Source organism: Gossypium hirsutum, chromosome A12, assembly GCF_007990345.1.
Source record: "Gossypium hirsutum isolate 1008001.06 chromosome A12, Gossypium_hirsutum_v2.1, whole genome shotgun sequence".
NCBI classification, from domain to species: domain Eukaryota; kingdom Viridiplantae; phylum Streptophyta; class Magnoliopsida; order Malvales; family Malvaceae; genus Gossypium; species Gossypium hirsutum.
The window spans coordinates 95,767,777-95,781,774 of NC_053435.1; the positions used below are offsets into that span (position 1 = coordinate 95,767,777).

At 30.9% G+C, this 13,998-nt stretch overlaps 1 protein-coding gene across 1 annotated transcript; it reads left to right on the forward strand.

The window, feature by feature from the left end:
- Positions 1 to 6,598: 6,598 nt before the first annotated feature.
- On the forward strand, positions 6,599 to 10,937 carry LOC121211009 (protein PLANT CADMIUM RESISTANCE 7). The gene is made up of 4 exons (XM_041083160.1): positions 6,599 to 6,988; positions 7,104 to 7,175; positions 7,251 to 7,445; positions 10,720 to 10,937. Exons 1-4 carry the CDS (start codon positions 6,610 to 6,612, stop codon positions 10,791 to 10,793), a joined length of 720 nt encoding a protein of 239 aa, XP_040939094.1. The 5' UTR covers positions 6,599 to 6,609; the 3' UTR covers positions 10,794 to 10,937.
- The last annotated feature ends 3,061 nt before the right edge of the window (positions 10,938 to 13,998 follow it).

Genomic DNA, 13,998 nt, shown 5'->3' on the forward strand with positions numbered 1-13,998 from the left:
AAGCCAAAATTACTAAAATTTGAGGCATTACACAGAAACCTACTCAGCATAGCTCAATTGCTGGAGAAGGGCTATTCAGTTGTGTTTAAAGGCAGAGAGTACAAAATCAGTGATCCAAGTGGATCCATGCTTATGACGGTGGCCATGACAGATAAAATTTTTATTGTTGATTGGAACAAAGGCCTAGACAGTGCCTATACTATTTCTTTGGATAAATCCAAGCTTTGGCATCAAAGACTTGGTCATGCCAACTTCAGGTCCATGGCTCAGTTGGTCAGAAAAGATTTGGCTAAAAAATTCACTGGTTCAGTTGAAAATGATGAAGTCTGTGAAATGTATCATCTAGGAAAGCAAGCCAGACTACCATTTCCCTCAAACAAGGCTTGGAGAGCTTTGAAAAGCTTCAGCTTGTGCACACTGATGTGTGTGGCCCTATAAAGACTGAATCACTGAATGAAAGTAAGTATTTCATCCTGTTTATTGATGATTATTCAAGATATTGCTGGATTTATTTCTTGAAGCACAAATTAGAAGTGTCCTCAGTGTTCTAGAAGTTCAAAGCTGCTACTGAGACAGAAACTAAGTGCAAACTTAAGACCCTAAGGTCTGATAATGGGACTGAGTACACCTCAGCTCAATTTCAAGCTTACTATAATGAAGCCGAAATCAAACATTAGCTCACCAACATTTACACACCTCAATAGAATGGTGTAAGTGAAAGAAAGAACAGAAGTTTGATGGATATGGCCAAATGTTTGATGTTTGAAAAGAATTTGCCCAAAAACTTGTGGCTGAGGCAATCAACATAACAGTCTACATTCAAAATAGACTTTCAACCAAGGCTTTGGCTCATAAAACACCTTTTGAGGCCTGGTTAGGGTTCAAGCCATCACTGGCTCATTTGAAAGTCTTTGGCTGCATATGCTATGCACATGTTCCAGCTTTGAAGAGGGATAAATTGACCAAGAAAGTACATCACAGAATTCTTGTAGGCTACAGCACAGTTAAAAAGGGTTATAGGATCTTGGATCCTCTTGCAAACAAAGTCATAGTCAGCAGAGATGTTGTGTTTAATGAGAAAGCATGCTGGAACTGGGAAAAAAATAAGCCAGAGACTGTTACTAAAGAACTTCTGGTTGATCAGACTGATCCTGATCAAAATGGTCCAAAAATGGACATTGATGATGAACCAGTCAGGGGTACTAGATCATTGGCTGAAATTTATGAGAGAGCACATGTGGCAACAGTTGAACCAAGCTGTTTTGAAGAGGCTGAGGCACATCAAGGCTGGAGATAAGCTATGGTTGATGAGATTGCCATGATTGAAAAGAACCAGACATGGGAGTTAGTTACAAGACCAGCCAACAGGAAGGTTATTGGGGTAAAATGGGTCTATCGAGCCAAGCACAATACTAATGGGAGCTTGAACAAACTCAAAGCAAGGCAAGTTGTAAAGGGGTTTAGCCAGAAGTATGGTTTAGACTACCTGGAGACATTTGCACCAGTGGCCAGGCTAGACACCATCAGATTACTGCTTGCCTTAGTAGCTCAAATGGAGTGGAAAATCCACCAGCTCGATGTGAAGTCTATTTTTCTTAATGGTTTCATTGAAGAGGAAATCTATGTAGAGTAACCTCAAGGCTTCAAGGTGGCTGAAAATGAAAGAATGGTCTACAGACTAAAGAAAGCCTTGTATGGCTTAAAACAGGCACCAAGGGCCTGGTATAGCAGAATCGATAGCTACCTGCTCAGTTTGGGATTTCAAAGAAGCTCAGTGAGCCTATTTTGTATATCAAGAAAGAAAATGATGAAACACAACTTATTGTGTCTGTGTATGTAGATGATTTGCTTGTTACAGGAAGAGACCATACTATGTTGGCAGATTTCAAAGCAATGATGCAAAAAAATGTTTGAGATGTCTGATCTTAGGAGAATGACTTATTTTCTTGGCATGGAGGTGAATCAAACTCAAAGAGGTATTTTCCTAAGTCAGAAAGCTTTTGCTTCCAAAATCCTGACCAAGTTTTCCATGCAAAATTGCAAGGCAACAAGCACACCTGATACTGTTAGAGAAAATTTATCAAGCCAAGGGAGTTTTGAATAGGTTAGTGAATCTGTCTATAGGAGCCTAATTGGTTGTTTGTTGTATTTGACTGCCACTAGACCAGACATTATGTTTGCTATTAGTTTGCTCTCAAGGTTCATGCGTTGTTACAATGAGAAGCACTTTCAAGCTGCTAAACGAGTGCTTAGATACATCAAAGGTAAATTGAACCATGGAATGTTGTATGGCAAGGCTGATAAACTAAGATTAGTTGGATACACAGACAGTGACTGGGCAAGTTCGATTGATGACATGAAGAGTACTTCAGGGTATGTTTTCACCCTTGGCTCAACTATCTTCTATTAGAGTTCGAAGAAGCAAAATGTGGTTGCTCAGTCAACTGCTGAAGCTGAATATGTAGCAGCTACTGGGGCTGTGAATTAAGCCATATGGCAATGGAAGCTATTAGCAGACCTGAATTTGTATCAAGAGGAAGCAACAGGGATCATGTGTGACAATCAATCCGCTGTTGCAATCGCAAAGAATCCAGTCTTCCATAGAAGAACAAAACACTTTAATATCAAGTTCATTTTGTTAGGGAGGTGGAACAAGCTCGAGAGGTTGAGTTGATTCATTGCAATTTTGAAGTACAAGTTGTTGATATTGATGATCGTCAAATCGTGATAAGTTTTAAATTTATAATTGACCGTACTTGAAAACTAACTATTATCACGATGAAGGCAAGCACACCTATCTAACAGTAGTATAGTTTATAGCAAGACTGGAATGTCGAACCCACAGGAACTAAAAGTACTAGTATTAACTCTCTTTTTATTATCTAGCCTAAAAAAATAAAGGGGTTTGTATTATCTAAATTAATTAACTAAACTAAGAATGCACATGAAGAAAATTGGGGAAATACTTTTAGGAAAAACTAATTGATTTGGGAAAATCCACCTAGACTTCACTTGTTATTTGACTCTAAATCAGATGATTTATTCACTTGACTTGATCCGTAGAAATCCCTAAGTTATATTATTATCTCTCTCGAGACTAATAACGTCTAACCCTAAGTTGATTAATTGAAATCTCTTTCTAATTAAAACCCCTAGTATTGCATTAACTCGATCTATAGATTCTCTTATTAGGTTTCACCTTAATCTGGAAAAATTATGTTACCCTATGTCTAGGGGTGCAATCAACTCCGCTTAATTATGCTAGATCTACTCTTAGATAGGGACTTTTGCTCATCTGAATAAGCACATCAATACTTGAGTCAATATCCTGGAATATTAAAACAATAATTAAGAACTCATAATTAAGAACAAATCAAGTATTTATCATATAATTCAGAAAATAATAACAAGATCCATCTTAGGTTTCATTCCCCTTAGGTATTTAGGGGTTTTAGTTCATAAGTGTAAAAGAAAACATCTCAAAAGAATAATGATAACAAAACATAAAGAAAACCCAAAAACTCCTGAAGGAAATTGAAGGGAGATCTTCAGTCTTGAAGGATAATCCGGTTTCTGAGATGGATCAATCGACTTTCTTCGAGTAATTCCTTACCTCCTACTCCATGTGTGTCTTCTAGGTACCTCCTGAGGTGTTTATATAGGCTTTAGAATGCTTCAAAGCCCTCAAGAGTGGCCTTTTCCGAATAGGAATAAACTTGAGCTTGACAAGGATACGCCCGTGTACAAGTGCTTCAACCCGTGTTCGAGTTTGTTGAATAGACACGGGCATGTGGTCTACACGTGTAAAGAAGTCTAGGTCGTGTCAATTTCTCACGTTGTCCCATTTTCTTCGTTTTTAGCCCATTTCTCGCTCCTTTTACTCTCTATGCTCACCTAAGTATAAAACATGAAATTAAAGGATTAGGAGCATCGAATTCACCAAATCTAAGGATAATTCATCCAAAAATATGCTAAGCATGGGATAAAAATATGTATAAATTACGGTTTATCAGATATTTTGACAAAATCTCTTAATGCATCGAGGTTCATTAAACTAAGAGAGCAAATGGGAGTTTGCAGCATGGAAACCAAGGAGGAGTGTTGAAGTTGGCTTCCATGCAGCTCATGCAACTAAGGAAGCAGCACATGCTATTCAGCCATGCATGCACCAGATGAGGAACCTTGCTGCTGTTGTTGTTTCTATTCCATTTAGTTACCTTAAGTTTTCATTTTGTAATTTAGTTTATTTTGAACCAAGTTGGTATGATATGTGATGTAATTAGGTAGAGTTTGAGCTGAAAATCAGCTTTGTTTTGTTGTGCAAGTTTTATCTTTGTGTTTTCAATGTAATTAGTGGTGTTAGGTAGTGTTTAGGTGGTGTTAGCCTTACTTTGATCAGAAAATGTTTGGTATTTGTATTGGCTTTATGCCATTGTTCATGTTGATGAAATTTTCAAAAAATTTCATCAAAAATCTCTCCATTTTTCTTTGCTCACTTTAAAATTCTGTTCTTTAAGTCTGCTTGTTTCTTCAGCAAGTATGGAGCCTTACTGCTCAAGTTTTTTTTGCTGAACTTTGATTGTTCTTTGCTCCCAACACCAACAGAAACAGTATCACAATATTATAAATATAGCATACTCAGCTATATATTATGGGCATGGCTTGAAAGTTGATATATATTCGGATGAGGTTGGTGGAAAATTGCTGAACATTTAGATCAAAGAGCAGAGACACTGAACCCCAATTTTATAAGTAAAAAATAGAAACGGGGAATCGTAGGATGTCGACATTGTACACCAACTTGACCTCTTTTTTATTGTCATTGACTTCAGCCATGAGAAATAAATATTGCAGTCAATGCCTCCAGCCGGATGCGTTTAGAATCTATTGGCTTAAAACAGTTGGAAGTTTTTGCATTAAATGAGATTATAATTTTAAGAAGTATAAAAAGAAATATGTTATATTAAGTTGTAAGTTCAGATTCAGGGTAATGTTTTTGCAGTTATTTAGGAACATAGTTTACTCATAGCCTTTTACATTGTTCTGGGATAACAAATTCAATTTTTTCATGATTAAATGGGACAAAGGGAATCAATATTTTTTTTATAAGTAATACTATAGTTTTAAAAAAAATTATCGTATGGTTTAATTCTTAATTGGTATCATGATGTTACCGGTTTGGTTTACTGCACACTTTTGTTTTTAAAGTATATGGCTTAATCTCTAAAGTTATTAGAATATTGTTTTCGATTTGAATTTTTAGGCGTTAAAAAAATTAAAATTGAGATATCTAATTAATTATAAATTATCACGCCCCATATGCTGATTCCATGATGATGTCATTACTTAGAAAAAAAATTAAAAATAAAAATTACAAAAAGATAGAAAATATATAAATAAAATTATAAATATATATGATTTGTTTTACAAAATAAAAATATGTTAGAATTTTTAATTGTAAAAAATAATAGAATTTATTAGAAATTATAAAATATTATAAAAATTATCAGAAATCATAAAAAATTATTAAAATTAAAAAAAGTAAGTATTGTTGTATCTTGAAATAAAGTATACATTTGTTAATCACATTTAATATATTAAAAATTGATAAAAAAATCTATTTTTTTAAAATAATGTATATCAAAATTTTAATATAATTAAAATTGCTTCTTCTTTTTTCAAATTTTTTATTTTTATCATTGATAAGAAAAAAGTATAGAATCCTCTTTCCTTTTATTAATGTGTACTGGATACCGGTTTGGAGGTGATGTTGAAGGAAAAATTCCCTATGATTTTAAATTTATTAAATTACAATAATAAGTTTGTAATAGAAGTGGTTGTTTGGGAGAGAACCAAAAAAAGAGCTTGTAAATTAACTATACAATTTAATACATTGTGCCATATCAGACTATATATAGAAATGGTGAAGATGTTGGAACACAAGGCATATAAAGTAAAAGTAAATACAGAATTAGAGAAATATGAAATTTAGACATTGAAAATGATGGCAGAAGTTCAGAGGAAGTTAAAATTTGAAAAAGAGCAGATAGAATAGTAAAAATGAAGTGAAGTAGGAATCTAAAAGGCAATATGGAAACGAATATGTATTTATAATTGTAAAATAGAATTATACCTGGATGTGGACACTGAATATGGTAAGGTGTATGCATGTGGGTTTTTTTTTATTATTATTGGAAGATGTAACAGAGATTTTTAACCCAAAATATCCTGCATATAAGGATGATGCAAATTGAATTTTACCCAAGAGTGTGAAATCAGTATAAATTTGGTAAAATTTTAAATGGGCTAAGAAGGTAAATTGGGTATTTCATTAATTAAGCATATTATTGTTCATTTCGAATTTCCATTTCTAGCTAAGCTCCTCTTAAAGTCAAGGTGCATTTTTTTTAGTATAATTTAACTTGATTCCATTTTCGAGATCACCAAACTTAAGCTAGCTAACAAGCCAGCAGGGTTTTACAAAGTCAACTAAATTGATTAAGCCTTTAGTCAACCAAGCCATGAATTCAATTTGCACGTCTACTATAATTTAGAAACACACCAATCCCCCCAAAGACAGCCTTGAACTTTAGACTAACCAAGTGGAAAATGGGACGATTACCCATGGACTCCCATTCTCAATTCTCATATCCTTCTCCTCAGCCTCAAGCCGCCTATTATTCTTGCGCACCACCGCCACAACTACAAACACAGCCGCAGAAAGCTTTCATAGTTTATCCTCGGCCTCAAAATAATGTTAATGTTGCACAGGTTCCACCATACCAAACAAGCAGTCCAGTGGCTGCGGCGCTGCCACAAAACCAACACCTCGCTCATATTCTTATTCCCACAAACGGCTCATTGCAAAGCAATGCACCCATTGGAAAGTCCGTGCAGCATCTGCCAATGCCTTCGCCTCAAATGAAAGCGGTTCCCACCGGGTCCTGGACCACCGGCCTCTTTGATTGCATGGAAGATCCAACCAACGGTGAGTTTCTTGGTATTTACATCACATTATCATTCATTCATGTCAAAACACTTTTTTACTAGGATTTTGTTAATATAAATTAAGGTCTAATTTCTGGTGGTTTGGTTGCATGCAGTTCTCATCACTGCGTTATTCCCTTGTGTGACTTTTGGTCAGATAGCAGATGTCCTTGACAACGGGCACACAAGTAATCATATTGATTAAACTTTGGTATCTTAAATTATTTTTGAACCACTTGTTGGCTAATAATTAAGGAATGCAGATTGTGCGACAAGTGGAATTGTTTATGCGGTGGCCCCATGTTTTGTATCTGGCCCTTATCGTAAAAAGCTGCGGCAGCGGTTTGGGTTGATAGAGGCCCCTGCCTCTGATCGGATTATCCACTCCATATTTGAACCATGTGCTCTCTGTCAAGAATATCGAGAACTCAACAACCGAGGGATCAACCCTGCACTTGGTATTGATTCTTACTTCATAATCCAACACCACCTACTTCACGCAATTTATTTATTTACAATTTTATATACTAAAAATAAAATAAATGCCAAGGGAAGATCTTATTTCCATTCACATTTTTACTCCTTCCATGCAAATCATTTTTTATCAATTATTCTTGGATGGAATTTTAGTTTCTTTTACACTAGTTTACATCTAAACAAATTGCATTCAGTTGGATGTCAACATTTTAGATTATACAGTTAAATCATTATAAAAATCATGTTGATAATGAAAACTAAAAGAAGCTAGAGATCAAATTATGAAATATAAAAAATTTGACAACTAAATTACAACTTGTCAAAATTATAAAATTACCACTTCTCATCTAACGTGCGCATGGCATCCAATTATTAGTATCTAACGGCTAGGCCACTAATTTCAATATCATTGATGTTAATACCTAAATTGATAAGTTTGATAGTTTACTGATCCAGTCAAAGTCTCATCCTATTACCATAATTTATATAGTAGCTAACAACATTGTATTAAAGATGCTATAATAATACATTATTGATAGTATAAGAATAAAATAGGTAAAAATATCTCTTTAATCTCTCTCAACTTTAAAATTGAGTAAATTGGTCTCTCTATAAAAATTGGAGCAATTTAATCTTTGTCAATTTTGAAAGTGAGTAATTAAGCACCAATTAAGTATTCCATACTTATGTTGTGGGATAGTAACAAATTTAGCCTTTGTTAAATTATGACAAAATTGATAGAATGTGTAAACCGTGAGGCTAAATTTATTATTATACCAATCTAAATTATGTACAATTTATGAAAAACATTAACATCATGATTAATTGGCCTTAGTTTTTCACTTTCGAAATTGATAGAGATTAAATTGCTTTGATTTTTTTAGAGAGACCAATTTTCTTAATTTCAAAAATTAAAAGGGATTGAATAAGTTTTTTACCAATAAAATATAACGTATCACAATTTTTATGATAACACAATATAATTATCCTTTAAACTTTATAATATGATATTTGATAGGTTAATTTCTTAAGTTTTTTGTATATAAATTAAAAATTTACAGATATGTCAACTTAGAATTAATTTTCTAACTTAAATAAATAACTAATAACATATTAATAATTTTAAAAATAAATAATTATAAATTAATATTTTATGACATTAAAATAGTAATTAATAATATTTTGCATCCCAAATAATTCCATTCATCTCTCCTAATTATATAAAAAAAAACAATTTGTATTAAATTAATAAGGTAATAATAAATAATTTAGAACACAAGAGTAAAAAATATTAGTGATAAATAATAATAAATGATGTATAACAAACAAAAAAATTGATAATAGAAGATAATAATAGATTTCATAATCACAATTGTAAGAATTTATATAACTTAGTAGTTAATTAAAAATTATACATTTTTATAAATACATCAACTTTATATACCTAGTTGCAGACATATGTTCGAATTTTAGAGACAGTATTATTAGGAGGGACAATCATAAACCCCGAACATAAACATTAAAACAAACATGAAAAATACCAAAAAAATTTAAATTTTATTATAAAATATTATAATATTCATATTTTGAGTATTTATATGCAAACACAAAAAAATTAAAATAGATAAATATTATATAATTGCTGTTAAAATTTAGAAATTTTATATTATTCATAATTTAAATTTATACAATTTTATACTCATATAATTATACAAAAATTACATTTCTATGAAAATTATTAAATTATTTTTTATATTATAATTTATTATATCATAGCACGTATCATTCAAATTAATAATTAATACACATATAAAATTAAAATTTTGAGTTATTTTATGATTCATGTTATATTTATACATATACTTATATGTTTAAAATAGATGTGTTCACCGCCCCATGTGTGACTTGGGTTCGAGTCGCGCTAGTCACATTGTTGTTAGGGTTTTACCCTCTTGTAATTCACAAAAAAAAAAAGACGTGTTTATGTGCAGAGATAGAATAGGTTGAAATTGGGTCATTGTATGATACTAAAATAGGGCATGCTTATGCAAGTTAAGCCTAACTTGAATATGGGTTCATGTTCATTTTCCAAAATTAATATTTTTATTCAAATCTTCTCAAATATCAACTCAAACTTTAAACTTAAGCAGATAACTCTTGAATAGATCTAGTTTAAAACATAAAGACACAACACACAGTTACATGTAATATTTGTAAGAAAATTATTTAGTACACTACAAGTGAAGTTAAAAGTTTCGTAAATAATCTAATTATCGGGTAAAGTAAAAATAAAAAAATAAAAAGTATTAGAAAAATTATTTTTAGGAAAATTAAAGTATACAGTCAGTCTTCTTTATAACAGTCCTTGCGTCAAGTTTCTAGTAGAACCTTTTTTTTTTTAACCTTCTATATTAGCTTTTTATTTATAACAACGACATTCATAGTTATGAAGTACTTTTTTATTAAATTAGTTAATTATAACTACATATTGTCTAAAATTCTAAGTAAAATTATAAGTAAGCCTATTAATCATGAATTATTAAATAAAAATGATTTTGATTAAACTATTATTTCAATAAAATGTTTAAATTTTACATAAAAAAATCTATTAATCATATTTTATTAAATGAAAATAATTTTCAATGGTCAAAATTAAAAATATTAATTAAATTAATCATCAAGTTCCTTAAATAAATATTCAACTATGAATTTGGAACATTATAAACTTATAAATCTATTACTTGAATTTAATAACTCATGATAAATTAATTAATTTAATTTGATAACCCATACTAAAATTTTTTGAAAGGTAGATAATTCATACTAATTAGTTTAACTTGTTAGTTTTATGAACATTATAATTAATCATGTGAATGAATGTAAAATAAAGATGCATAAAAGCAATAATGCATACACTTGCTATGCATATTTTAATTTTGTTGATATGATTCCCACTTTCTTTCTTTTATGAATATAATTAATTTTCACTTCCTTTATTTGATGAAAATTCACGATATGAATTTTATAGTAGTTTTTCAACAATTATATCTCTAAAACAGGTTTATAGCAACCGTCTTTATATAATAGATAAAATCTTGATAGAAAAATAAAGCTATTATGGAGAGATCAATTGATTGTAGTAAAAACTCTACAAGTAATATATTTGTAGGACAAGATATCAAATACTAACTTATATTTGTATCCATATTTATACATATCTATCTTTAATGACTTTTTTCTTCTTTCTATTAACAGGATACCATGGAAATTTGAGTAAACAACAAACTGCAACCATGATGGTTCCGCCAAGGAATCAGATGATGAACTAAATGAGCTTACATTGATTTTCAAGTGGTTTGAATCGAGATAATTACAATATATATTTAAGTAAATGAAGAGTTTTATCAATTAAATTTTAAAAGAACAGATAAGAGATGAATATTATTTGGAGTATTTTGAAATAAAATTATGTAAAACAGTTATGTTATATCTAACTTTCATTCAAATTATATCACGTAATTATAATTTTTAAAAGAAAAGTAAACTATTTATTATACATTACATGTAATAATTAAATCTTTAAAATTAATTCAATAATTCATATATAATAGTTAATTTTTTTAATGTGATTACGTGTTATGATTTGAATAAAAACGGCATATATATTAGTATAGTGTAATTCTTTCATACAATCATTTCTTGAGATGACTATATTAAAATATTTAATTATTGAAAATTGAGATATATATATTTTTTGATAAAATATATGTTTTATTTATGAATGTATCTTCTTACTTAAAATTTATAATTTCAATAAATAAGTGTTGACTGCAATGGTACATTATACTTGTAACAGGCTCAATTTATCCAGCCCGTTATAAGCCAAAATTAAAAAAAATAATAAAACCAAATAAAATTAATATTCCAAATATCTACAATCCAAATTACAAGGATTCAAAGCCCAACAACAAAAATTAAACAGGCCCAGCAATAAACCTAACCCAAACCCTAGAACCCAATTACATTGGCTCAAGTGGCCCAAAGGTCAAACTATTCTCAAGATACCCTAGGGTTTCCACTTTTGCGCCGCAACCAACCCCAACGCCGCTTGTGCCTCCACGTTGGCCTCCGCGCGCCCACAGCCACAACCACCTCGACACGTACCCTCTCTGTACCTCTGTACATGCCAATGCACACCCCCGTACCTGCATGAAAACACAAGAAGACAATAGCAAAAAGGGGAACAAAAAAAAAATCTTTGTATTCGGTTATAAAAAGAAAAGGAATCATCTTGTATTTTTTTTACACAGAAATCAATAGCAATCGAAAACAGAAACAATATTAGCAAAAAGAAGGTGATTTTTCATTTTATTTCGCGAGTTTATTCCAGATATAGTGCTCACATACATATTTTTAAAAAAAATAAGATTCTTCTCACCTTCTTTGGGTCGGGGAAGTGGCTCTCTCCGATTTTCTAGAGGGTTTTTATTTATTTTAAACTCAGATTTGAGGTGAGGAGAGCGAGGAGATTAAAAGAGGGTTAGTTTCGTACCTCCGACCGTCGTACACGACGGTCGTTAGCGACGGACGGACAGTGGTCCGATCGCCGGAAACGGAGGCCCCAGAGAGAAACCCAGAACTCATTTTCTTTTTTTGTTTTAAATCACAGCTGAAATGAGGTTTTTTTAAAAAAAAAAATTGGGGTTTTATAGGACATATAAAATAGTGTCGTTTAGGGCCATTTCAGTGGCCTCAAAACGGCGTCGTTTAGCGACCCGTATCAGAGATCCGACACATACCCGCCTAGGATCCAGTGTTTTTGGACTAAGGGTCTATTTAGGCCCTCAGTCCTTCCCCTTTTGAGGCTATTTTCGATTGGGTCCCTATTTTTTAACTTTCTTACATCTTTTGATTTTGCCCCTGAATTCTTTTTTCAATTTTATTTGGGTCCCATAAAGAACGACGTCGTTTTAGGAGCAGGGGATATTTTTCCCATTCGGTCCTTAGCCTTTTTCACTATTTTTGACTTCAGTCCTCATTTTTTTATTTATTATAGTTTTTACCTTTAATTTTGTTTTTATCCTGATTAAGTCCCAAATTTGTTGGATTTTAATTAATTTTTGCAAACTTGTTATTTATTTATTTATTTTCACCCTTTTTTCTCATGTATTATTTATTTTAAATTGTTTTATTATTGTTTATTTTAAGTTTTTCACATATTATATATTTTAAACTAATTCAAATTATTATCCATTTTAAAATTTTTACATATCATTTATTTAAAACTACTATATATATTGTTATTTATTTTAAATTGTTATATATATATATATCATTTATTCTTTGTAAACCGTTTTGTATATTATTTAGTTTAGACTTCTTTTTATATATTATTTATTTTAAACGATTTTCATATATTATTAAGTTGTGTTATGTATTATTTGTTTTAAATTGTTTTGTATATTATTCTTTTTAATTGTTTTACATATTATTTATCTTAAATTGTTTTATACTATTTACTTCAAACTATTTTATATATTATGTTGTTTCGCTTTCTTTGATTATTAATATTGATATTAAAGAGACATATGTTGTGTGACTATTGCCATTATGTATGTTAGGATTCGTTTATTCATATTTTTGTGTTATTGAGATTCATTAGTGAAACATTTTATTCATGAATTATTACTTCATGTTGTATATTATCATTCTTTCACATTTCATTTAAATCATTTCAAAGGTCTCGTTTAATTGTCCCTTTATTCATAATAGGTCATTTTATTATATTCTAATTAAATAGCATGCATCGTTCAAGTTTTGTAATCGCTATTATTCAAAAAAGAGTTTTTAAAAATGAGAAAATGTTCGGTATTTGAGAAATTCGAGTAAACGTACCCTAACTTATGGGGTTTCAATTTTCTCGTTGAATCTAAATAACCAAATATCCTTTTAGGCCTTAAAATACATGGATTTCAAATAAAAATAAAGGTGATATTCTGTGTTTAGAAACTCGAGAAAGTCGTACCCTAAGTTACGGGGTTTCGATTCTCCTCGATCTAAACAACCGAATATCCTTTCAAAAATCAAAACATGATTTTTAAAATAAAAAGTAAGAGGCAAACTTATTTTCGAGATTCGAATGTCGTGTCCTAACTTACGGATGTGACATTTTATCTCGAGATGAGAAGGCCTTTAATGCTCGTTTTAATCTATTCAAGTTTTTTCCTTTAATCAACGTTAATAAAAAAGAGAGGATCATATTTTAAATTCTCTTCGAGTTTTCAACTTTCGATGTTTAGACATTAATTAATCAATTAGGTACCAATTTTGGGCGTTACAAGGGTGTTAATCCTTCCTCATACGTATCCGACTCCCGAACTTGTTTTCTCGAATTCCGTAGACCAAAACTGTTGTTTTAGTAAATCAAAACGTTTTATTAAAATAATCGATCATGAGGTGACCCGACCACACCTTATCAAAAAGGATTGGTGGCGACTCCCCTTTTTTCATTTTCATTTTCAAAATAAAAGTCGA